Consider the following 23108-nt stretch of genomic DNA (forward strand, 5'->3'; position numbering starts at 1 on the left):
GTGAGAGAATTGATTCTTCAACATCTTGAACGCCCTGGACTTCACATCAGATACCATCTCCATGTTAATATCGGAATCAAATTTTAGTTCCATTGGGCAAAGACCAGAGAAAAAATCACCATCATCCTTGGCATATTCAGAAACTACAGTATGGAATCTCTCTCCTAGTACAAATCCCTTATGTTCCTCCACTTCATCTAAGCACGCAGATGGCTTATACAAGAATAACGACTTTGATCTCGATTTGTTGGTCCAGGTCTCATCCATGTCTTCGTTGAGCGAGACTGCACATTCTTTTTCCTGTTTGTCACTGACATTAACAGCACGCATTTCTTTGGTTAAACGGATAACCTCTTCGCAACGATGGGTAAATATGTCTTCAGGCGAGAATTCATTAACTTCGCCTATGAAAGAATAGCCACGTCTTGAGATCTCACCTTGAACGACTAATGCAGGAAGAGGAAGAACGGGACCCACGAAATCTTCACTGTGTCTTACCTTGCTTGACCGCTTCATACTGCAGTGAGAAGGGTTTCTTAACAAGAAGGGAGGTGACTGATTATGGTCAGGAATGACTGGAAATTCCAAAGGCACTTTCTTCTGATCAAATTCAAGAACATCAGCATACTCTGGAAAAGCCACCTCTAAGATATTCATGGGTAACCCAGTCCACATCATTCTACTGACAATCTCATACACACTTGCTGGCATGCTAACATCTTTGAGAAAATCAGCAACTCTTTCTGGATCACAGCTTAATGAATTTAAATTCTCACTCATGAATTCATGGAAACGTTCATTAGAAGATTTCTTCACACCTGAGACAGCCGGGACATTCCTAAATTTTGTAAACAATAATTTGGCAAGGTTATCACTCAAATGGCCATAGAGGTACTGAAGTTTAATGTACCGATACCTCCTTGGAAATTTATTATTCTCATCACCCATAGCGCATAACAGGGAATCTTTAAGAGGAGTCACTTCTTGATGTGCCCTCGCCACATTCCTCGCCAATTTCCAAGAAGCACAATACTGCTGTGTTTCAAGTTTCCCAGTAGACATCAACCGGATAAGTGTAAACCCCCCGTGCTCTCCAGCATTGGGCAATAAAGAAGAAAGATCCTTGTTAAGGATGCAAAATCCAAGAACCAATTCCTGTTTCTGTTGCCATTCGATCCATTCAGGAAGATCATCCTTTGCAAACTCCTCCCTCAAAAGACAACTGCCACAGAGGCAATTTTGACCAGCCAGCGGTAACAGTGACGGAAGTTCCCATGCATAGAAGGAATTAGATAATTTTAAAATTTGACTAGATAAAGATCTTTTAACAGCGGATTGAGGACGCCCATAGCAGAAAAGATTGAACTCTTTGTTCCAAAATGATCCTAAGATAATACCAGAGGCCCCTGCATGCTTATCTTGCGGATTTGATCTCAGCTCACAAAGAGACAAAACAGTCATGTAGCGTGGCTCATGCAGATTGTGGGCCCATCTCAGCACCGGCATTAGTGGTTTACGAACATCACATAAAAATAGCCATTGCTCAGATGCCACGGTATAGAGGAAACCATCACTTCCAGCCTTTGAAAACACAACAAACTTATCCTTCTCATGAAGACAGTCACTCATTTCTAGCATATTAATTCTCAATAAACAGCTCTGTTGACATTTCCCATATCTTAAATCAACCACATAGAGAGCCTTTGTATTAGCCAAGACTAAAATTCTAGGATGCCAACTGAATTCACAGCTAAACCACCCACTCCCTGCCAATTCACCCAGTTCATCCCACACAACACTTATTCTTTTCCCTCTAAACCTTGTATCCAGACAAGAATCCATATCAAACAAAAACAACGCTCCACTTTCCAACAAAACCACACATTCTCCCGGCAAATGTGGGTTCCAACAAGCATGTGCCACCATGCTACTTGTAAATTTCTTACTACCCATAAAAACCAAGGTAGGCTTATTAGAATTGAAACTACTTCGAACGCTGAACCAATTAGCAGCATACATATTACAAGCCAATAAGAGACCAACACAAGCAGAGCCACCCACATGAGGCAAAGCGCAATCAGTGATAGGGCATGCTGTTAATTGAATAATCTGATGATCAAATTTAATTGGGGAAGTCAACACAGAGCCAAAATCAACAGCCAACTTGGAATCCCTTACGAATAAAACAAGAAATCCAACAGAATCTAGATTGGAGCCCGTCGGGAAGAAAATAAAGACCTGGTTCTGGTTGTTGGGACAGTAGAGGGGCTCAAGACGATTGTTGGGGAGGACGTTACGATGGTGGTTGGAATGAAAGGAAGCAGAGATGACAGTGGCAATGGTAGGAGGGACAGCAGAGTCATGGGTAGCAGAAGTCCGAATAAAATGTGGTAAAGATAGTTGGGGAGGAGGAGGGAGAACAGGGGGGGATAGATCACAAGAAGAGAAGATAAGGGACAAAGACTCTGGGACGGGGTTGAAACACAGAGGTCCCAATAAAGAACTCGAATTCGAATTTGAATTTCCGTTCGTAAGGAGGAGGGGAGGAAATTGGACTGAGGAAATAGGAAATAGGGACTTCCATTCTTCTGAGTATTGCATTTTTCTTCTACAATAAAGACATCAGGATAAAAATTAATCAATCTTCATATTTGATTTCAATCAAATACAACATAAATTCATACATATTAATACATAGGCCCTGTTTGGCAATTAGCGGATAGCTGTTAGTTGTTAGCTGATTGCATTAGTTGATTTAACTAGCTGTTTGTAGTAGTTGTTTGTATAAAGGTGTTTGGTAAGTAGCTAATATTTGATTGCTACATAATTGTGTAAAATGACCAATAAAGACATGTGTATAATATGTTGACCTTTTATTATTTATTAATGTAATTTTCAACAACTTTAGGACATAAATATAATTAATCCACTTATTTCCAAACCTCTAATGTCAAAAAACTTCTCACCCCAACTTTTTCAAAAAGAGCTTTTTCGGCTCAATAAGCTAATTGAAACTTCTCTTTACCAAACACTCAAATTACATGATTGACTAATCAAATCCTCTAATATAAGTTCAAACCTCTAATTTTGCCTCAAACCTCTCTTCACCAAACAATGCCATACTCCAAATTACCAATTAATAAAAACGAACACTTTAATCTTGACCTAAATTGCAAAATCACTAATACTATTTATATATACATACATATAACTATATAAAGCATATAAAAGTATGAAAATTGAAAAAAAACATTAAAAAACCTAAAATTTAAAAAGAAAACTTACTGTTCAAACTGAGTGTGAACCAGTGGGTGACTGGCTTAGCATGCGGTCGCCGGTTGGTCGCCAAGCAGCAGTGAAGATTTCTGGCTCCAGGCGATCGCCGGTCTCCGGTTGCCGGTAGAGTTTGTAGAGAGAGGGTACTGTGACTTGGCTGTGGAGTGTGGACAGAACTCAGGAGGCGTTAAGCAGGAAGAGAAAGAGGGGGAAAATACATATTTTTTTTGTCTTGTAATTTTTAGATTTTTTCCCACTTTAAACACCTTATAAAGTTGATTTAGATAAAAACCAAAATTCAATCCAATATAATCCAAATTGAATTAGTAATTTGGATTGGACTGAAATTATGTTCAGGTTGATTTTATTTTTTTTGAAAAATTGTATTTTCGAATTGGATTGGACTAAGACTGATTGGACACGAAAATCCAAACTAAAACGAACAATAAATCGGTCCTATAATTAATATTTATAATTGGGTTAAGTGATTGTTTTTAAAAGGCTCAAATGGTGCGAAATCCCTTTCTCTTTCCTTAAAAGTAAAATTCTAACTTGCTGCTGTAAAGTTAAACCTGATATATAGTTGAACATGTTATGCTATTATTGAACCTTCTATTGTGAGGAATTATGAGTTTATAATGAATTTCTAGTTGTTATAATTTATTAATGGATTTTTAATGAGTTATTTGAATTACTTCTATTGTCGAACACTTTATTTTGATGCTCGTGCCAAATTTATTTCATCGAAAAAATAGAATTTAAAAAAATGGATAATTTGGGTTGTTTTGGTTTGGATTCAAACTCTAATCGGTTTGGTTTTGAATTGGAAAATTAAAAACCAAATTTGGATCGGATTGGCGTAATCCAAATCGTACACCAAACTTTCACCCCCTAATCATGGATTTTTACCTAAAATATTCTAATAGATGGTAATCTAAGATGTTTTTTTTTTTAACAAAGTGTTTATAAAATGGTTGTTTAGAAAAAGACGACATTATAAGGTTGTTAAACTAAATTAATCCTTTTTAATCATGAGATACAACTTTTAAGTTTGCGATATGATCGATTATATTTGATCCCTAATTTATTTAAGTTGTGGATAACAAATTATTACAGTTTGACATTTTGCATTATTGTCAAATTTCACTTTGATCATCTTTTGTGATTTATACGTGAATAAAAACATTTGGGTCATCACCACTTTTTGCTTTCATGTGTTGTCTTGTGCATGTACTTCATCTTCCACAAAATTGGTCTTTGAGGATCACACAAATCAATTCTCTCACTACAATTCCCACTTGGGCCCAGTGCTTTAGCTTAAGTAAACTGGCTTAGTTCAACGATCTAAATTCAAGCTAGTTAATCCAACGGTTGAGCAACTTGCTCAATAATTTTTTATTTGCTTACAAGCCCGTTTTTTAGCACCATTAAAATCGTTCTAACAATTTAAAAAAAAAGAAAGAGCATTTCCAAACGAAGGAAAAACTTAAAGAGGTTGGGACAGAGCCAAAAATATAATTTAGGAGGGGATTAATAAGTTATATTTTCGAAGGGGGTCAAATATACAAATTAACCTATTTTATTTATAAAATTTACATTTTCAACCTTAATATTTAGGAAAATTCAAAAGTTGACCGAGACAGGGGATCCACCAACTCATGAAGTCGATGACATGAAAATATCCTTAAAAAGCTACTTTGAACTAAGTACAAGAAGTCAACTACCATGGAAAAAAGACTGGTTTATTTATTGACCTTCAACTTTTTTCTGATCCAAGAAGAAAAAATATGTGGGATAGATACTAAATGTGCAACACCCTCTTCATGAATCTTTGTAGCAACTCACATACCCTAACTGTAAAAAAAAAAAAAAATTTGATCCTACATGAAGCCATTTTATGGAAATACTTTTCAGCCAACACCAAAGTGAAAATTTCTTTTCTTTCTAACACCATATTACAAAATCATTCATTATATTCACAACAAAAATCGATTCGACACACGAAAAACAGTAGTTATATTCTTCTCATAGAAAATATAATCAGCTTGAACATTTCAATGCACTCCTACTAATATACCAGTGTGGCTCAAGACAACAACACACAAACCAGTGTCATTGCCTTTATACTGTACTCCAGATTCCATACAAAGAGAAAATTTTCAAAACAAAAAAACAAAGGAAAAAAAAGAGCTGAAAATGATACACATATACCTTATACCCTACCATGCAACTTCTTTTTTTCTTGAGCAAGATCAGTGCTGAAAATGTGATCCAAGCTCAATTTCATAATTACAGAGGCCTTTATGTAATTTTGGTGTGACAATTGAGATTTGAGAAACCTCAAGTTCATTATAACTAGTACTAGCTTAACCTTGTGCTGTTTCTCCTAGTCCACCATTTCTTTTTTAACTTTTCACCCACCTTTTCTTCGTTATCAAGTTTATTCAAAATAACTTTAGTTTCACGCAATCTCGTACCATAATCCTTCTTCCACGTTTCAAACATCTGTTTTAGCCTTCGCAGTTCTCTGTCTGGGTTCAGAGAAGCATCCACCTGACCCGACTTCACTTCCACCAAGAACTTGGCGTCATCTCCAAATACTTGTTTTCTCTGCTCAAACTCCTCAGCCATTCGACTAATCACACTCAAACTAGCACTCATAGGTCTTACCCCATTGCTTTCATGACTTCTTAGGGTGATATTACCTCCGGTATCACCACTGTATTCTCTCTCTTCACTTGCATTAACTGATGCATCAGAATTTCTAGCAGAATCATCCACTGCTAAGCTTTTCTTTGCTATAGAAAGACTCGATTGCAGAGACCTCATTTGTTTCTGCCAAACTTCTTCCATTGACTTCATCTTCAACTCGTACTCGGACCAACGGTTTTCATACTGTCGGAGCCGCTGATGGAGGATTTCATTCTCCTCTTCCTTTTCCCGAAGGGCGGCTTCAGCCTTTAATACACGCCGCTGCAACTCTGCAAGGTATGAGGCCTTCACCAGAACCTCATCTGACTCATTACCCTGTTTGAAATAATTAGAAAATGCATTAATCACTATACTCCTTTCAAGTAAATATAACTAATCTTTAGATAATGAATCACAATTTGGGGAAGTGAGTTCATGCAAAACATACTATTAAATCAAATACGTGTTCAAACTCCAAATAATTATGGATATTTGTTATATGATCCCTCCATTCTTACATGTACTTCCAGGTTTAACACTGCCTAGCACGGGTGCCATAGTAGGAGGACTTAATAAAAGGAGAACAAAAGTATCCAAAGCAAATGGGAGATTGATGATGTGGGGTCCAACTGTTAGTAAGAGAAGAAATTCTATAGATATCTAAATTTTAGACATCTAGATCCAAAATATAGGACAGTGGTCAGCCAGCTTCAAGCGAATTTCCAAAGATGCCTCCAACACTCATGTTACAAATATTTAGATATCGCGCCATTCAACAAGAGAATACTGGGTTGATGGAAGTCATAACTGGATGAATGTGGGATCGAGGTGAGAGTATTAAGGGAATAGAGGAGGTGGGCTATAGAGTAAGTAAAAAGGGGAAAAAAGTAGAAACAAGAATTTCTTAATAGACATCCAAATGAAGGAGTACATGTTAGGACTTGAGAATAAAAGTTCCCTTTCAAGTTAGGATGATATAGAAATTAGACGGCTTTCACTTGCATGGCAATCACAGAGCATATGATCCCATTAGAGGAAGTTCCAATGCAACAAATCATAAATAGACAAATCAAAACAAGTCAGTGAAATGTAACAAATCAAAAGAAAAAGAAGCGAGTATTGGTCCGTTCAGAAGCATTTATGCTAAAATGTAACATATCAAAAGAAAAAGAACATTAAGAAGATAAAATAGAGTAATAGACAAACCAATTGGATGAATTACAGAAGTTATAAAAAGAAGAGTCAATGTTTACCGCTTTCTCTCCCAAATTAAGCAGCAAGCCAATATTTCCAGAGCATTTTCTAACTAGCCAGCCACGAATAACTGCAACAGAATTCAGCCAAAATGGACACAAAGCAAAAAAATTCAGATAGTTTGGAAAAGCATGATTCATGTGTAGCAATTGGACAAATAGACAAATCACCATTTCCGTCTTTTTGGATACGGAACAATGACCAGCAATGAGAGTAAAATAGACGATGGGGGTTGAACTACATCTTACCATTCTCCTTAGCCATCCCTGCCCCAACCCAAAGGCAATTAACCACACTGTATGGTCTACTTAATACTATTAAGTCTTTAATCTAATAACGTTACCACAAACAGAACCAAGAAGATTTGACATTACCTGATTGCATCACTATTGTTGCATTAGTAGATTCCAAGAATTGTTTTCTTCTCATCCGACCCTTTATCTGTTTCTGTATGGTTATGGCAGCTCTATGTCTCAACAGCAAGACAGCAAATTCCTTTCTGGTCTTTTCACCGCGAATGACTGCCAAAACAATTTTTAAAGCTTTAATATTTCATAGTGTGGTGATATGGTCTCATTGCCTCATTCTCATCTGCTTTTAAAAAAAGAACTAGTGAACTAAAAATGTGATGAATATTATATACAATTTCATGCTGATGCGGATAATTGTCAAGAAAGCATGCTGTTGAATCAAAATATCAAAGAAAAGGTCCAAGAAGGAGAAACTTTACATGACTGAAGTGTGCAAATTCCTTTTCTAGTTTCTTTCACAAAGCTCCGAGCTATATAGCCTCTGAAACAGCTTTGAACACGCAGAATGCCATGAAATGTACGATTTCTTGTGTCTTCAAGCACTCCAATCTGAGCATAAGATATACTCCCCCGTAAATATGGAAAACTATCACCAACATATTTTTAAAAAAAGGAGGTAAAAGATTATCACATTTTTTGTAAAGCTACTTATAAAAATATCAGGCAAACAAATACCATATCTATCCAAAGACCTTCCTTTCCAAGATACAGAAGAAATCATAGAGAGAAGTCCTCTAGAACCTTAAGCTTCTTGTCATATCTCATAATCATAGCAAACAATTTATTATTTACATCTATCTAAAACAACCCTGAAATTTTGTGGAGGAACAAGCACTACATTTCAACCTTGAGAAACTACTGATTGACCAACAACAGGAACATCCATCAAATGTTCATATTGAACAACGCCTCTCTCGGTTGCAAAGACAACTTGAAGGTTCACAAGATTTTGGCTAAAATTTCAGGGAAAGTATGCTAACACTATGGCTTATCTAAGGTAATAGGAAGTAAGGAATACTAGGTTTTATCATGAAATCTTTAAAGCCAATAGAAAGAAGTAATCATATTTTCTGTATAAAATGAATTAGGAATTTGGGTTACGGACCAATTTGAAATCAAACAATTCTATGACAGAAAATAGTAATCGCTTCACATCTACCCAGATAGACGCAGTAACATCTCTTGCATACAGCTTGTTCTATCTGAGAGGATGATAACACCTTCCTAACTTGCTCAGTCTCCCACCAAGAAATAAAGAAGGGTTTCTTTGACATCTCGCCCTATCGATATCCTGGCTCTCATTCAAGACATATTGGCCTATTATCCGTTGGGATACTTACAAAAATATTTGTCTCCTTTCAATTTGGAAACCCGCTGAAACAAATAAAGCAGAGTTAGTCACATCCATTCCTAAATTGAACAATTCTCAAGACCGAATCAATTCCCATCACCAACCTACTAGCCTTTGTAATACTAGTTATAAAACAGTTGACTAAGACATAGTCAGTAGACTGCGACCATTACTCAAAAAGTCTCTTGTATTGTCCTAGTTTTAAAACCACGTGCCTTGATAACGAAGCAAACACAATCAAATATATATGATCAGAATACATATGCAATTAAGCATAATCATATATTACTCCCTGTCTACCCTCAAAATCTGAGATGAGAACTCCAATAGAAGGTTCGATGATCTATATCAAGATTCAAGGCTGATAGGCACACCTCATTCATGAAAATATATAATCCTTGATCCCAAAATTAGACCAACAGAAAAAAAAACGATAAACCAGCAGCTTTTCTGTTGCACTTCTCTCTTCTCCTTGAATCCCTCCATTACATCTCTCTCTGTCCAACAACCCCCTTGTAGATTTAAAAGCTTCTCATGGTGCTAATTAAGGTTACCTTGTGTTAACACTTAGTATGCATAAAATCTTGTTTATTTCCCCGATGGGTTGAACACCACAAAAAGAGATACAAGGGTAACACGCAAAAATCTCTGATGCATGTCATGCATCTCTCCCCTCCCTCCCTTTCACTATAGGGAGTGATGCAGATACGGTGGAGCTTTGAGCCTTTGCAAGGCAAGGGTGAGATTAGAATAAACATTGAGCCTTCGATAGCTTAACTTTTGACATGAAGGTAAGGGTGATAACAATTTTTAAGAGGATAGTCTTACACTAATTTATGGGGACAAGGCCAAGAAATCATGAAAACATCACTAATGTTCCACAAGTCTCAAGCTCCCTAGTAATTACAAAGCTTGCTACATGGTGCTATTTTTTATAGAAACCTCAAGGATGTCCTTTCTATGCGGATTTTGGGTTAATTTTTACCATTTGTGGTGATTTTTGTTTAAAAAAAGAATTCAAGACACTTTATGTAGTTCTGAATTTAATCGTATCGCTGATAAGCCATAAGCCTTTCATGTGAGACCGTTTGATGCACATAAGATCTCTCTAGGGATAAAGTATCATAATGAACAATAGTTCTTTGAATCAAACAAATTTATTGTACCTAACTGCCTATATATGTGTGATAGGGTATTAGAACATTCACCTAGAACAGCATACTTTTTCTTACTTCACATTAACCTCATTTAAGACACCACTGCTTCACTGAAAAAGTGAAAAAGAAAATAAAGGGGAGGGGACAATTGGTAAAACAAAAAAATGCCCTATATATATTTTCAACTATGAAAGATAAGTTCTACACCTTATAATACTTCACATAAGTTTAGACAAGTTCATACAAGTATAAGTTCAATTCACAAGTAAGAATAAGCTCAGGTAAACTGAGAGTTTTCATCCTCTAGGTGAATAGAGCATACTCTAACTCAAAATCTAGTACTCCATTCATCTACTATTATTAGCTTGCGTTTAAGGTATGAAAATGTATAAGCAAACATCATTCATCATGATCGCAAGAAACCTCCCAGATTCTTTCATATCAACCCAATTACAATCTAAAATTGTGAGATCTACATATTCTTCTAATAAACATTAGATACTTGACAGATTAAAGAGCATCTAAACAAGAAAATCTGACCAACTTTATTGGACATAAGGAGTAATAATAGTGGTTATAATAATTAAACAAAATAAATGAAGGCAAACCAAAAGATAATCTTGCCTGTCCTGTTCGGAAGAACAGTTTTGTGTAACCAACTTGATACATATCAGGTAGGATATTGAACTGATGAAGAATAGCAACTGAAACACTCAATGGATCTTGAGTCGCGACGCTATCCAGAAGAAGAAACCCATACCTAATTTAACAACATGAAAATTAGAAACACTGAGAATGATATGGACATATATGAGGAGCTATTCCATGATGATTGAAGACAACAACAGCAAGTGGTCCATACCTTCTCGCAAATTTCTGGTGCGTCATTCTAGTAGGAAAGCCTGACCTCGAAATTCTAACTACTTCAAGAACACCACAGCATCTGAGTTGTTGCAGTACAAGTCCTTGTTCATAAATACCAGGAGACTGCAAGTTGTTTGGCTTAATGCATCGGATGAAATGGGGTGTTGTGTTTTCTAGGCGTTGCATTAGCTGGAATAGTTGACCCTATATACACAATTTATGCAAATAGAATGATTAACAGTTGAAGAAGCTTACACTTGCAGTTCTTTTGATTTCCTCCAGCCGTGAAAAAAAGAAATTGAATGAGATTTGAGATTCCAGGTTATTAATAATAACCAAGCATCTCTCTTTTTCTTCTTCACAAATTCTTAGATGCAAAATTTTAACATTGTTTGAGGTGCAACTGCACAAGAGCTTAAGTACAGCAATAAACAACCAGCAAGCCACTTAGTGCTTGAACGGTTTGATACTGCAACCAGATTACCAACCTTATATATAAAGCAAACGACAGGACATATACCTTAAATTTTGTGGCAACACTCAACTTTTGTGAATCAGCTCCCCCAGACTTGAATAAGGGGCCAACAACAGGTTTTTCCGACTGTACCAGCATACTTGAAGCAAATTTCTGTGGAAGGAAAGTCTCACAAGAAGACAAAAGCTGAACAGAGCCTAAATGCATCAGGTCTCTGTTCTTCTCCAAAAACCCTGTTGTGTCATACATAACCTGAAACAAGTAGCAGTGTCCCACCATAAAAATTATTGAACATATCAGCAGTAGGTTTACAAGTTATGATCTTCGATTTATCACTTTTATTCTTCAAATATTGGAGGAAATATATTCCTCATCAATATGAAAGAAAGAAATGAGTTCGCTTATCACAAACTTGATGACCAAAATCACGAACAACTAGTATATGATGATGACAAAAGCACTACTTTTCGACATTCATCATCTCCAACATTCTCAATTGATCAAAGAAAGCACATGAGACTACAAGAATGCCAATGTTCATTACCTCTCCGGCATAATGAGCCACTGTAAAAGCTTTCTCACGCTCTCCTTTGAAACATGAGTTGGACTTCAAATGCTGCTTCAGCTTATTAGCAAAACTTAGGTCTGTGCCATTTGGAAAAGTAGACTCCTCATCAAGCAAGGACAGCAACCCAAGTGGTTTCTGCAATATGAAAGGAGTCAACTGCCACTATGCCAGTATATTTATGCAGCATATATCATTTGGAATCATATTTTGCTAAAGGCAGTAAATTATGGCTTTGTTCTCCTCACCTTATTTTTTATTTTAAGAAAAATAAGTTGAGTTGAGGGATAATATATTTATAATACGTTAATTCAGGGCCACTAAGTTCAGAGCCAATAAGGGATACCCTTTACAGCTATAAAGTTCTAATAAGTTAAGCTCATGGCGAATAAGTTCAGATAACTTCAAGGCTAATAAGTTCATTCAAAATCAAACTATGTGAAATTCAGATGAAGAGGACGCTCCCTAAGTCATCTAACCACATATGACAGAAATCCATATATTACCTTTTCAAAAAGATTGAGACAAGCTTGGTTGTCTTCAAATTCAACTTTTGTCCAATCAATTCCATCCTGGATGTATTCCTGACCAAAAATAAAGAAGATCTCATATATATATGTTTAGAAATATTCAAATGCTGTGTAGAGGGTACATCAAATCTGTTGTCAGTCTGATATTGACACTACTATCCTCGTCATCATTGAAAATAAAGGAAGAATTATGTACGAGTACGTTGAAGCAAGCCAAAATCAACCAACCCATGAAGCCACTGTAACTGGTGCCTCATTAATCTTTCACAAGTAAACGACCAAAAAATTAAGTATCCACGTACAAAACTTTAAGCAAGTATTGTAGCTGGAAAACTTTCCAAAACAATCAGCAGTTTAGCAGCACACATGGGCATGTTATCTATCTCAATTCTATAAGGATGCATTATAGTCTCAGATATTGACATTTCAAACTTTCCTAACAAACTCACCTCCTGCTCTAATTTGAATAAATGACGATTGAAGTGCTGCTGCAATCTCTCATTCGCATAATTGATGCAGAATTGCTCAAAGCTATTTTTCTGAAACAAAGGGTGCACAAGATGAATATTGAAGATAGTTAAAGAGGTGAATTGGAAGACACAAATATAACAACGTAAACCTAATAAATACATGAATAAAAGCATACATCAAATGATTCAAAACCATATATGTCAAGAATGCTGATGGATTTTCCAGTGTGCCTTTTGCCTACACCAAGAGACTTGTTGATTTGTTCTACAAGCCAATCAAACAAGCAAGAATAGATAGATTTTGCCAATGCATCACGAGTATCAATCGCCTGAAAAAGAAAGTACACTTAAGTCAACCCATGCTCATTCTATAATCCCTGATACTGTTTAAAGTATTTATCCAACCAGATTTTAAATGCATGAGACACGATATATCGCATAGCCAACTGTTTGGTTAACAACAAATGCCAAAAAAGAAAAAACCCAGACAGGCATCATGTCCTCATATATCTAAGGCGTAATTTTGGCATCTAGCTCCCTGTGACATGGTGAGACCCTCTCTATTCCTAATATAATAATATTCCTAACTGTTAGAAACATCATCCTGCTTCCGCTCATATACGTTTTCGATGTTAATACTTTGATAATTCAATCTAAAAAGACTGTAGCATGCATTACAGACCATAAATGGAGCCCAACAGAATTCAAATGAGAGACAAACTAGGCTACCAAAATATTAGGATTCTGAAAGTCTGTCCATGTGCAACGATTTCAACCATAACCATCAGAAAGAAATACAGTGTAGTCAATCATATATAAGTAATTTGGAAAGATTGCTGCTCTTAAGATTTGTACAATAACTGCCTAAATCAGAATAGCTCATAAGATTAGACCTTGCGTACTTTTTAATAAAATTCTTTGCATTTAAAAAAGAGTACCGAAACTGAAATAACTTCACTCCTATTGTAGGGCTTGACTGTATAGTCAAAAGTGTATAACTGTATACACCTGATTCTACCTTGCCTTAGAAGAAGCTTCGTAAAATACATAGGTGCTGATATAAAATTTTATGATTCACATCAGTTACCTGAGATAGCTTTAGCTTCTGAACGATATCATCATTTCTCACTCTCATTTTTCTGGTAGACAAAGCAAGCTGGAGCTCCTTAACTTTGCAACCGATCAATTTCGCAACAGTAAGAAGTGCTGGAAAAGGAAAAACAAAATAAGTCAAACTTATATCAAAAACAAAAACATTTTAAAAGGCATTTTAGAATTAACAGAAGGAAGATTTTTCTTCCGATGGTGATGCAAAAAGAGGCACTTGCATAACAAGAAAAAGTACTCTCTCTTTGATTCTTAATTTTTTTCTCTTCCTTTCTCCAACAATTACTTATAGAAAGGTATCAATTGGCCAAAAGTGAATAAGGTTAGTGAAGGCATTACCATGATTGAGGTAAAACATGCTATGGGATGTGTACAAATGCACAAATGATCAAGCTTCATTTCATGCTCTGTTTGGGTTATTTTTTCATTATCACGAGTACTAACTAAATAATATTATTAAATAGAATCACAGATATCTGGAGGAGAATCATAAGAAATGCCATGATTGCCATTACAGAACAGACAACTTACCGTCATCTGCCACAGGCTCTACATGGTTTTCATTGTCAATGATCGTGAAAGAGACATTTCCTAGCCACAAGACGGCAGCGAGCATCGCAAATGCACTCTCTTGGTCATCCTTGGAGACATGAACGACATCCAGTGCTTCCTGAAAATGAAAATAATGCACATCTATAACATGAGAAAATTCCAGAGACATATCAACGTAAATCAAAATTCCAAAATTCTTTAGAATCAATTTTTTTAATCACCAATCCAGAAAACCTTATGTACAAAGAAAAAGAAAAAAAATCAGCTACCATAACATTGCGAAATTGTTCAGCATCATCCACACCAGTAATGCTGTAATTGCTCTGTCTCAGATATTTATAATCCTCAACGCTCTTCAAATTCAATTTCTCTGAGTATCAGGAGGACAAAGGTATTAAGAAAAATGATATAGGATTGGTACATCAATACATCTTCCAAAACAGGAAATCAAAGTCATCAGTAACAAAAGTCTCAGAGAAAAAACAGAGATCGATCAGAAGATCTTCAAGCAGTCAATCTCTATGAGGTACCTCGTTGTGCAGAATATTGCAACAAGGTTTTTGAATACGCACTAAGAGATTAAACTTTTGCAAAGACCAAAAAAAAAAGTTGAAAGTCCCCAAAGTAAACGGGAGATAATAGTATTAAATCAAACATATAAATAACCGATAGAAGCTCATCGATATATACTAAACTCTCAGAGCTGCAAATAACCACACAAGTCTTTTTCATTCCACTGAAATTTATGTTTTTGCAAAATGAAATGATGGAGTTTAGACACATGTGATATGAGTTCAAGATGCTACGTTTACTAGAAATATGAGCGCACAACGAGGTGACAGCCTGAATCTGAATGTTTGCTATCATGATGAGATTCCAATATCAGGAGAAAAGAACTTTGACATTATAAAGGGGAAATTAGAAAGACAGTATCCTAATATTCAGGCTATGATCAATGGCATAGTAGACCCCACCTAAGTGGGTCCAGGAAGAATTCATTTCTTCTAGATTTACACATCTAAACAGGATATTCTTACTTATGACTTCTATCAAAGATTTTCCTATGCCAATGGGCAAGACTAGAATACTTCACACAGAAATGTAAAAGAAGTAAAAGATCTGTAGAAATATAACAAAAACAGATGAGACATAAAATATAGACGGGAAATCACAGAAGAACACGGATACTATGTAAGGACAACAACAGTGCATATACCTCTAAGAGCAGCAGGAGCTCCGGCACAAAGTTGATAGAATATATGGTAGGAACGTTCACCTACTGCACATTGCACCACCCTGGACTGTTCACAAAACAGGTCAAATCAAAAACTGAGAAATATAAGTTCAGCAAGATCAAGGACAGAGGAAGAAGATGATCAAACCTTTTCAAGTAGGACTGCATCCTCCAAGCAAATTATGCAAGCAATCACACAAAGAAGGAAAATGAAAACAAAACAAAAAGCAAGTGATTAGTTGTGAATAAATGTGTCAATCTTAATTATTATTGAGAAAATAACAAAATAGAGAAGGAATGTGCAGATTCTCAAAACTTACATGTTTGGATCTTGGCCCCAGATATTTTCCCAGTTTCACTGAAGAGGATCTCAATCAGCTTCCCCTGGCCCACATTAATTGAAGACATTGTATGCTCTCAATACTATGCCTCACTTTCGGGAAACTTGAAGCCACTCAATCAAAAAAAGTTGACTTACAAATCGACTGGAGTTGTCATTTCTCAAGGTCTTTGCATTGCCAAAAGCTTCCAAGATGGGATTAGTTTTTAAAATTTCATACTCTATCCCACTACCACCTCCCAATGCTGCCAAATATTGCATTGCTATCTTTGCTGTTTCTGTTTTTCCTGCTCCACTCTCACCGCTGCATAAACATATGAAGAGGTTCAGCAGCAATACGCTGTCTGCTCATATTCCAATTTTATTGAACATCTTCCTTTCAATTATTCAAAATCAAGTACAAAATTTCCCTTCATCATCTCTTGACTGAAAAAGGCTCCAACTCAGCTTTACAGTTCAATAAGCAGACAAACGAAAACTGCTACAACTGCTTACCAATGAACTTTTATAATCACACTAATTACCTGGTTGTTGACTTCAGACGAGTGTTAACATGTGCATATTTGAGTGAGATTTAACCAAGAGATGTAAGATTGTGGGACTTGGGAAAGATGAGAAGGTGAGCTTGCATTTAGCAAAGAGCGAGAATAATGAAATAGAAATTACGCTAGCTTAGGAAGAACAAAGGGAATACTAGGTATACATCATGTGGAAATTAAATCAGGTTATTTATCAAATGAAGTTGACCAAACAGGCACAAGTATCAATGGATGAAAGCATAATTAAGTTATCTATATGTACCAGTACTAGGCCTGGTGTATTGTAGTTAGTCAAATCCAATGATGTAAAAGAACAATATCTTATCAAAATGTATCAGAGCAAAAGGCCTAATAGACAAGCAGAAACATGAAATGGCAAATCAGATCTACATTATTGCTCCATAAAAGAATCCATTGTCCTGCTTGCCAACATATACAGAATACACGAGCATCAACAAGATAGACCTCCAGAATACAAAGAATCACATAACTAAGGAAGTACAACAATAAGCAATTTATCTGCATTGCAGAAACTAATCTCAGAATACATCCTTTCATGTCCTAAGAAAAAAAATTATGATAGTAACACCCACCTAATGATAATTGACTGATTCACTTCATCTGGCAACCAAAAAGAGAAGGCAATGTAAGAGAGTGATAGGATGTACAAAAAGAAACACATAGTTTATCGTAATCATCTTACTACACAAAGAAATGGACATAGCCAATCACCTCTTTTCATTTCTCGAAGGGCAGTATCTGCAATTGCATATACATGTGGATTCTGAATGGATTTACGCTGATATGCTTCAATATATTCATTTCCATATAGTTGAACTTTTTTGAAAGGATTGACAGCAATAAGCACAGGACCTGCTTTAGTCTAATATACATTGAAACAACAGTTGTGAGAAAAAGACCACCTATACAAATGCTTTGCCAACAGCCAAAAGAAAAGCACTTACATAAATCAAATCTCTGTCATATCTGTATCGAAGATTGTAGAGAACTGTTGGTTCACTCAAATAACTTAGTTGCATTAAATCATCCACGCCATCAAGAATATCAGGATTTGCTGGTAATAAGCAATCATTTTGCACCTTTAAAACCTAAATTTGGAGGTCAGGAAAAAAGTTTAATCAACTTTAAAGAAGCACAATTAGATAGAATCTCCAAATTTGAATCACTAGTTACCTTTCCTTCAGGTAGACAGATAATACTTTCTGTTGCTGAAGCAGATATAATCTTTCCAAGTTCCCAGTTCCCATCAGGGTGTTGGTACCAAGCATGAACATTCTGAAAGGGCAAAGACCAAGAGTAAGCAAAAAAAAAAATCATTTCTAAGATGGCTTCCACACCAGAAACTCGTGTTACCATTTCAAGATGAATAGACACAAGTCACATAACATCACGAAAAACAACATGTCTTATTCTTAAACCTTATCCAATAGCTATATGTTTCATAACTGAGTTTGCTACAAGTGGCAATATAATTGCTGTAAAACCATTTAAACGTCATACACTGAAATGAACAAAATAAAAACAAAAAGCTTCTTGATATATAATTGTAAGTTAATTGTTAATTGAAACTGAGTAAGACTTTTAATACCTATGAACAGATATATTCCCATACAGACCATGCTATACAGCAGTAAGGAAAGAATAACTTGATGGAACTAGCTGACAACCAAGTGTAAAAACAAATAATAATTCACAGAAAAAAATTTACTTTGGTGGCTTGAAATACTTCCCAAGCTACAATGTGGTGACCCCAGTGGCCTATGATTAGACATTAAATGAAAAATCACAAATTTGGTGAATTTTCTAGGCTTTATGAGGCAATTTGACAAATATTGGCGATTGACTTACTTACCTGTATAACTATTAAGCGGCATGTAAAATCACACCTCTATCTTCACTTGAAGACGGGATTATTATTTTCATCACCACATTATCCTTGATCTGATAGGGAGTTCTCCCACCATACTACTAAATTACATAAAATCACGAATTCACTCCTTTTCATCAGTATCTCAAATTGACATGTGTGAGGCAAAATTGAATCTTCTAGTTAAAAGAGAATTGCCTCCTTGAATTATCTTTTTCAGAAATTCCTCCTGAGTTTACATATTACCAGTAACATTGTTCTTGAAGAAATAATTCAACAGTATTTCGTTAACAATAAGATTTAATTTTACACCACAGCATCAAATTCAGATACTCAGAGGAAAGGGAATCCATATTTTACCTAATGCAGCATAATATCTGTCGCACAAAAAGTTCAGAAAATAAATTATCTCGACTTTCAAGAAAGGGGACATGTGAGATTTACATAGCATATGAACGTTTTAGATTGTTGAAGGGAATTCATTAGGACCAAATTAATTGAAGCACCTCATAAAACCTATACAATGAACTGGATTGTAAATCTCTACTGATTTTCCTATGATAAAGCTATGAAAGTCAGGCGACTACACTATAATTAGGCAGTACAATATCTGTTGCTTAGACCTTAGCAATCCTGTCCTAGTTTCCATGCAGTTTCCTACACAGCTTAAAGTTTCATGAAGCATTGATGTATTTAAATTAGTACAGCGAAGCATAAAATGTTGAGCATGTCCATAAGTTCAACATATTGACTCAAATCATGCAAACAATTGTATTTAGTAATTAAAGCAGCACAAGTGCTACAACATATAGGATGCTTTGTTGTTGTATATCAATTCTATCAGTTTAAAAAGTAGGTAATGCATTGAAAATACCAGCAGTGAATGAGCGTGAAACACGTTTTTGGGTGGGAAGGAATTATGTCAATGACACTCTCATTAACATCGAAAGGAAACAAGAGAAAACCAAGAGAACACTGGGGGCAAAGAGGGGAAGACAGTGAACTAAACCAAATAAGTAGGAAAGATAGAAAATTCTTTCCCAACTGCCATCCTCGACCTCAACCAACAAACAATAGAAGTACTATAACCAGTGTCATAAAATTGGCCTATGTTTAGAATTGCGAATTAGAATGGGCGATTGGGAACAAAGTTTTCATTTTGCCAAATCGCCGAACAAGGGGGCTCCTTCCTAAAAGCAATACTCTAAAACCCAAATTCCGTTTCTAAACGCGTTCCGCGTTCCCGAGTGATCTGCGAATTATGTGAAACTGATCACATATATTTCCGTTCCATACAAAAGAAAATAAAATAAAGCACATGCCTAATCAGAACTTGTTTACAATTTTAGGATTGAGAATATAGACATCAATTCTATATGATAACGTCTAAGTTGGCTTAGCAACCAACAAAGTTTAGAGGAAGGGAGAAACTATGCAATAAATAATAATCCTGATATAAGTGGATCACCAAAACAATAAGAAAAGAACACTAAAAATTTAAGAGATGGCCCACTGAAGTCTCCTCAAAAGAAAGCACCGAATGTAATTTGGAATCGAGTAGACTAATTATCCACCTATCAGGAAGGCCACAACAATTGTTGCAAATCATACGATGACTAGATGAGGTGGTAAATGAGCCTTGTGCTTATCTTATACTGATAATCCTTACAGCAGTACTTGCAAAAATGAGGTTCATATACTTGAACCACAATTCTAGCAATATAGGCTCAGACAAATTGATTCAATAAGACATGTAGCTGTAGCCAGAATAATTACTTTTCCATACATCAATAATAACATCGACTTACAGAAGGAAGATCTGACCTTGACTACATAATAAATATCTCAACAACAAAGAGGCAGTCAGAGCTGACAATCAATGAAACCTGCTTAAGTGAGACATAAACCAAACATAAATGAAAAAGAGTGGCTACTCCATTCAAAGGCAAAGAAGCTATGCTACTATTGCTGCAGCTAACACGGAAAGGAGGGTGATGCAACAATGAGAACTTGTAGCTTGTAGGACACACAAGCATCATGATCATAAATTTGGAAATTCTACAACAAACTACAACGTCCAAGCAAAGCATTCAAGCACAGGCATGATTACAAAGTGAAATATCAGAAAGCATGAATCCAAAGCTAAGCTTCAAAGTATCAGGAACAGCTAAAATTGATTTAGGAAACTCAAGATGGATAATGCAACCCCAAAAAAGAAAACGATCACTATGCACATATCATAGAATTCAGGCTAGAAAGGAGAAGGCAACTACCTTCTTTTTTGCATAAGAAGTAGTATCATTCCACTTTGACTCAGCAATAGATGGGACCGAAGGCAAAGGCGAAGAACCAACATCAGAATCTTCATCTGACACTGGCGCACCCCTTTCTCCATAAGGTGAATCATCATTAACCTGATCCCCTTGTCCAGCAACATATTCAACCCCTTCTAAGTTGCCATAGTCAGCAACACCCCCATTTGAATGCCCTGTCCTCTCAGATGACTGAGAAGCAGCTGGTGATGATTCCATCAACCTAATTCCGGCTGGCAACGACTTAATTGAGTTAAAAGAGGGTGGCACCCGACCTTTGGGCGCCTTCTTCCCCGACGAATTCCGTGATCCTGAGGAAGATTGAGTCCCAACAGGAGCCATATGCTAAAAGATCAATAATTCCTCAAAAAAGAAGTTGCCTTTTTTCAGCAAAGGGACTATCAAACTTTAGCAGAAGGACCCACTTTGATCACTTATCTGTTCAGCACAATAGGGGAGGAGGGGTCCTAGGTACCTTCTTCAATCCTTCAGTAATCTCCTTTAATCAAACCCCACATTTTTCAGCCAAGATTCATATCTAAAGAAATACTTACAATTGTATATAGTATAACCCCCCAAATTGACCCACTTGATATTCAATACAACTACTTGTCCCACCAATATCAGTTCCAAATCAGATGCAGCCACAAACAATGAGACACAAATTATACTCCCAATTCTCAAATACCCAGAATAATTCTTTGCAATTACCAAAAATGGATAATCACTTGAATGAAAAAAATGATTGCAGAACTTACAAAATTGGAGTCCCAAATATGGCTTTGAATAAATACCCACCAAAAAGATAACTCCTTTTTGAGTAAATAACTTCTCAGGATTGAAAGTAGATCTCAGAATTGACAAACTGACAGTTAAAAATACCCAAATTCTTGGAGATAACACAGCAACAATTCAAAATTTACCTGATTTCTCAGCTAAATTACAGCTTTTGTGTCCAAAAATCAGAAGAATTCTTCAACCCACAAACAAAAATAACATCAAAAACAAAAAGGAACAGTGAAAGTAGGTGTAGATCGTTGAAAATGTAGAGAAACTTGAAAGAATACTTAAAAAGATTGTAACTTGAAAATTGGGTTATTCTTTGAAGAATTGAATTAGAGTTTTTGTGTGGGAGTGAGCAAGCTATAACAATAAGCTCTGTTTCTATCTCACTCTCTTTCTTTCTCTCTCCTGAATTGTGGAAATGAAATGCAGAAAAATGGCAAAAGAAAAATTGGGTTTTTTTTATATTTTTAAAATTTGAAAAGGAAAAAAAATTATGAAATTCTGGGTTTTTCGGTTTCAAATCTGGAGATTTTGAGGTGGGAGTAATTATGCCGGCTCATAAATCAAAAATTCAAATTGACTCCTGTCTGTCTGGTAAGAGTAAGAATATGGAGTTATATATTCTCGTAACTGCCCTTTTGTTTCTTCCTAAATAAACTATACATTTTGTTGTCAACTTCTTTCAAAAAACAACATTTTATTGTCGTATAAACTAATAAATTTGGGGTGGCAAATAAGTCTTTCTTCAAAAAAAAATCCATAAATTCTAATATAGATGTCTCAAATTTAAATTATCATTTATAATTTTTTCGTGATAAAATACCTAATATATTTATATTTTTTATAAAAAATCATATGACCTAATTATAGGCATCTCGAGTAATTATAATTTTCATTTATTTATCCTTTATTTTGGGATTATAATACTTCTTTCGTTTTGTTTTAAATGAAACATCGGGTGAAATGACGATATTCATTGGTCAATTTGGCTCCAATTTATCGGCATTATATAAAGAAAAATATGGTCAACTGAGATCTTGTTAGATTCCTCTCGATGGGTACTATCAAATTATAACTTTTTATTTTTTTTTCATGTGCAAAATTAAAGATATTAATGATTAAAAAAACGCGTTGAGTTGCGTGAAAATACAAACGTTTCATTTAAAATAAAACGGAACGGAGAAAGTATTAAACATAACTTGATTTAGTGGTTAAGACTCTCAGTATATGCAAGTTTGAAACCATTGGATCAAATCTTATATCATGTATTTTCTAAATTTTTATTATATGCAGGATACATGATTTGTGTAGAAAGGTCTTTTAATATATTTATATAAATGTTGTATAATAAACTTAAACTCAATCATACTAATAAATTACAAACTATTTTTTTCATTCTTTTTATT

General features: G+C 35.5%; 2 protein-coding genes across 4 annotated transcripts in view; both read right to left on the reverse strand.

Annotated features, from left to right (window-relative positions):
• LOC104902546 (myosin-1) overlaps nucleotides 1–22303 on the reverse strand; it is a 28687-nt gene extending 6384 nt beyond the window's left edge. Inside the window, exons 1-24 of one of the 3 annotated variants that reach the window (XM_048636268.1) lie at nucleotides 18590–18626; nucleotides 18446–18495; nucleotides 17911–18012; nucleotides 17682–17825; nucleotides 17449–17599; nucleotides 17310–17337; nucleotides 16316–16481; nucleotides 16158–16221; nucleotides 15986–15999; nucleotides 15820–15904; nucleotides 14873–14973; nucleotides 14583–14721; nucleotides 14032–14150; nucleotides 13121–13273; nucleotides 12924–13013; nucleotides 12451–12528; nucleotides 11924–12082; nucleotides 11425–11631; nucleotides 10903–11108; nucleotides 10665–10800; nucleotides 7952–8081; nucleotides 7596–7742; nucleotides 7221–7291; nucleotides 5269–6303 (exon numbers count right to left, since the gene is read on the reverse strand). In XM_048636268.1, coding sequence (XP_048492225.1) covers nucleotides 5638–6303; nucleotides 7221–7291; nucleotides 7596–7742; nucleotides 7952–8081; nucleotides 10665–10800; nucleotides 10903–11108; nucleotides 11425–11631; nucleotides 11924–12082; nucleotides 12451–12528; nucleotides 12924–13013; nucleotides 13121–13273; nucleotides 14032–14150; nucleotides 14583–14721; nucleotides 14873–14973; nucleotides 15820–15904; nucleotides 15986–15999; nucleotides 16158–16221; nucleotides 16316–16481; nucleotides 17310–17337; nucleotides 17449–17599; nucleotides 17682–17825; nucleotides 17911–18012; nucleotides 18446–18495; nucleotides 18590–18611 — 3228 coding nt within the window. In that variant the 5' untranslated portion in view covers nucleotides 18612–18626 and the 3' untranslated portion in view covers nucleotides 5269–5637. Of the gene's footprint in view, nucleotides 1–5268; nucleotides 6304–7220; nucleotides 7292–7595; nucleotides 7743–7951; nucleotides 8082–10664; nucleotides 10801–10902; nucleotides 11109–11424; nucleotides 11632–11923; nucleotides 12083–12450; nucleotides 12529–12923; nucleotides 13014–13120; nucleotides 13274–14031; nucleotides 14151–14582; nucleotides 14722–14872; nucleotides 14974–15819; nucleotides 15905–15985; nucleotides 16000–16157; nucleotides 16222–16315; nucleotides 16482–17309; nucleotides 17338–17448; nucleotides 17600–17681; nucleotides 17826–17910; nucleotides 18013–18445; nucleotides 18496–18589; nucleotides 18627–20877 lie in introns of those variants that run through there. The other 2 variants (XM_010690349.4, XM_048636270.2) reach the window with 2 other exon arrangements.
• On the reverse strand, nucleotides 51–3543 carry LOC104902547 (hypothetical protein). Its single transcript, XM_048636272.2, has 3 exons — nucleotides 3286–3543; nucleotides 438–2608; nucleotides 51–310 (listed from the first exon to the last, which is right to left on the reverse strand). Exons 2-3 carry the CDS (start codon nucleotides 2599–2601, stop codon nucleotides 198–200), a joined length of 2277 nt encoding a protein of 758 aa, XP_048492229.1. The 5' UTR covers nucleotides 2602–2608; nucleotides 3286–3543; the 3' UTR covers nucleotides 51–197.
• Nucleotides 22304–23108: the final 805 nt, after the last annotated feature.

This window comes from Beta vulgaris, chromosome 9, assembly GCF_026745355.1.
Source record: "Beta vulgaris subsp. vulgaris cultivar EL10 chromosome 9, EL10.2, whole genome shotgun sequence".
Classification (NCBI taxonomy): Eukaryota; Viridiplantae; Streptophyta; class Magnoliopsida; order Caryophyllales; family Amaranthaceae; genus Beta; species Beta vulgaris.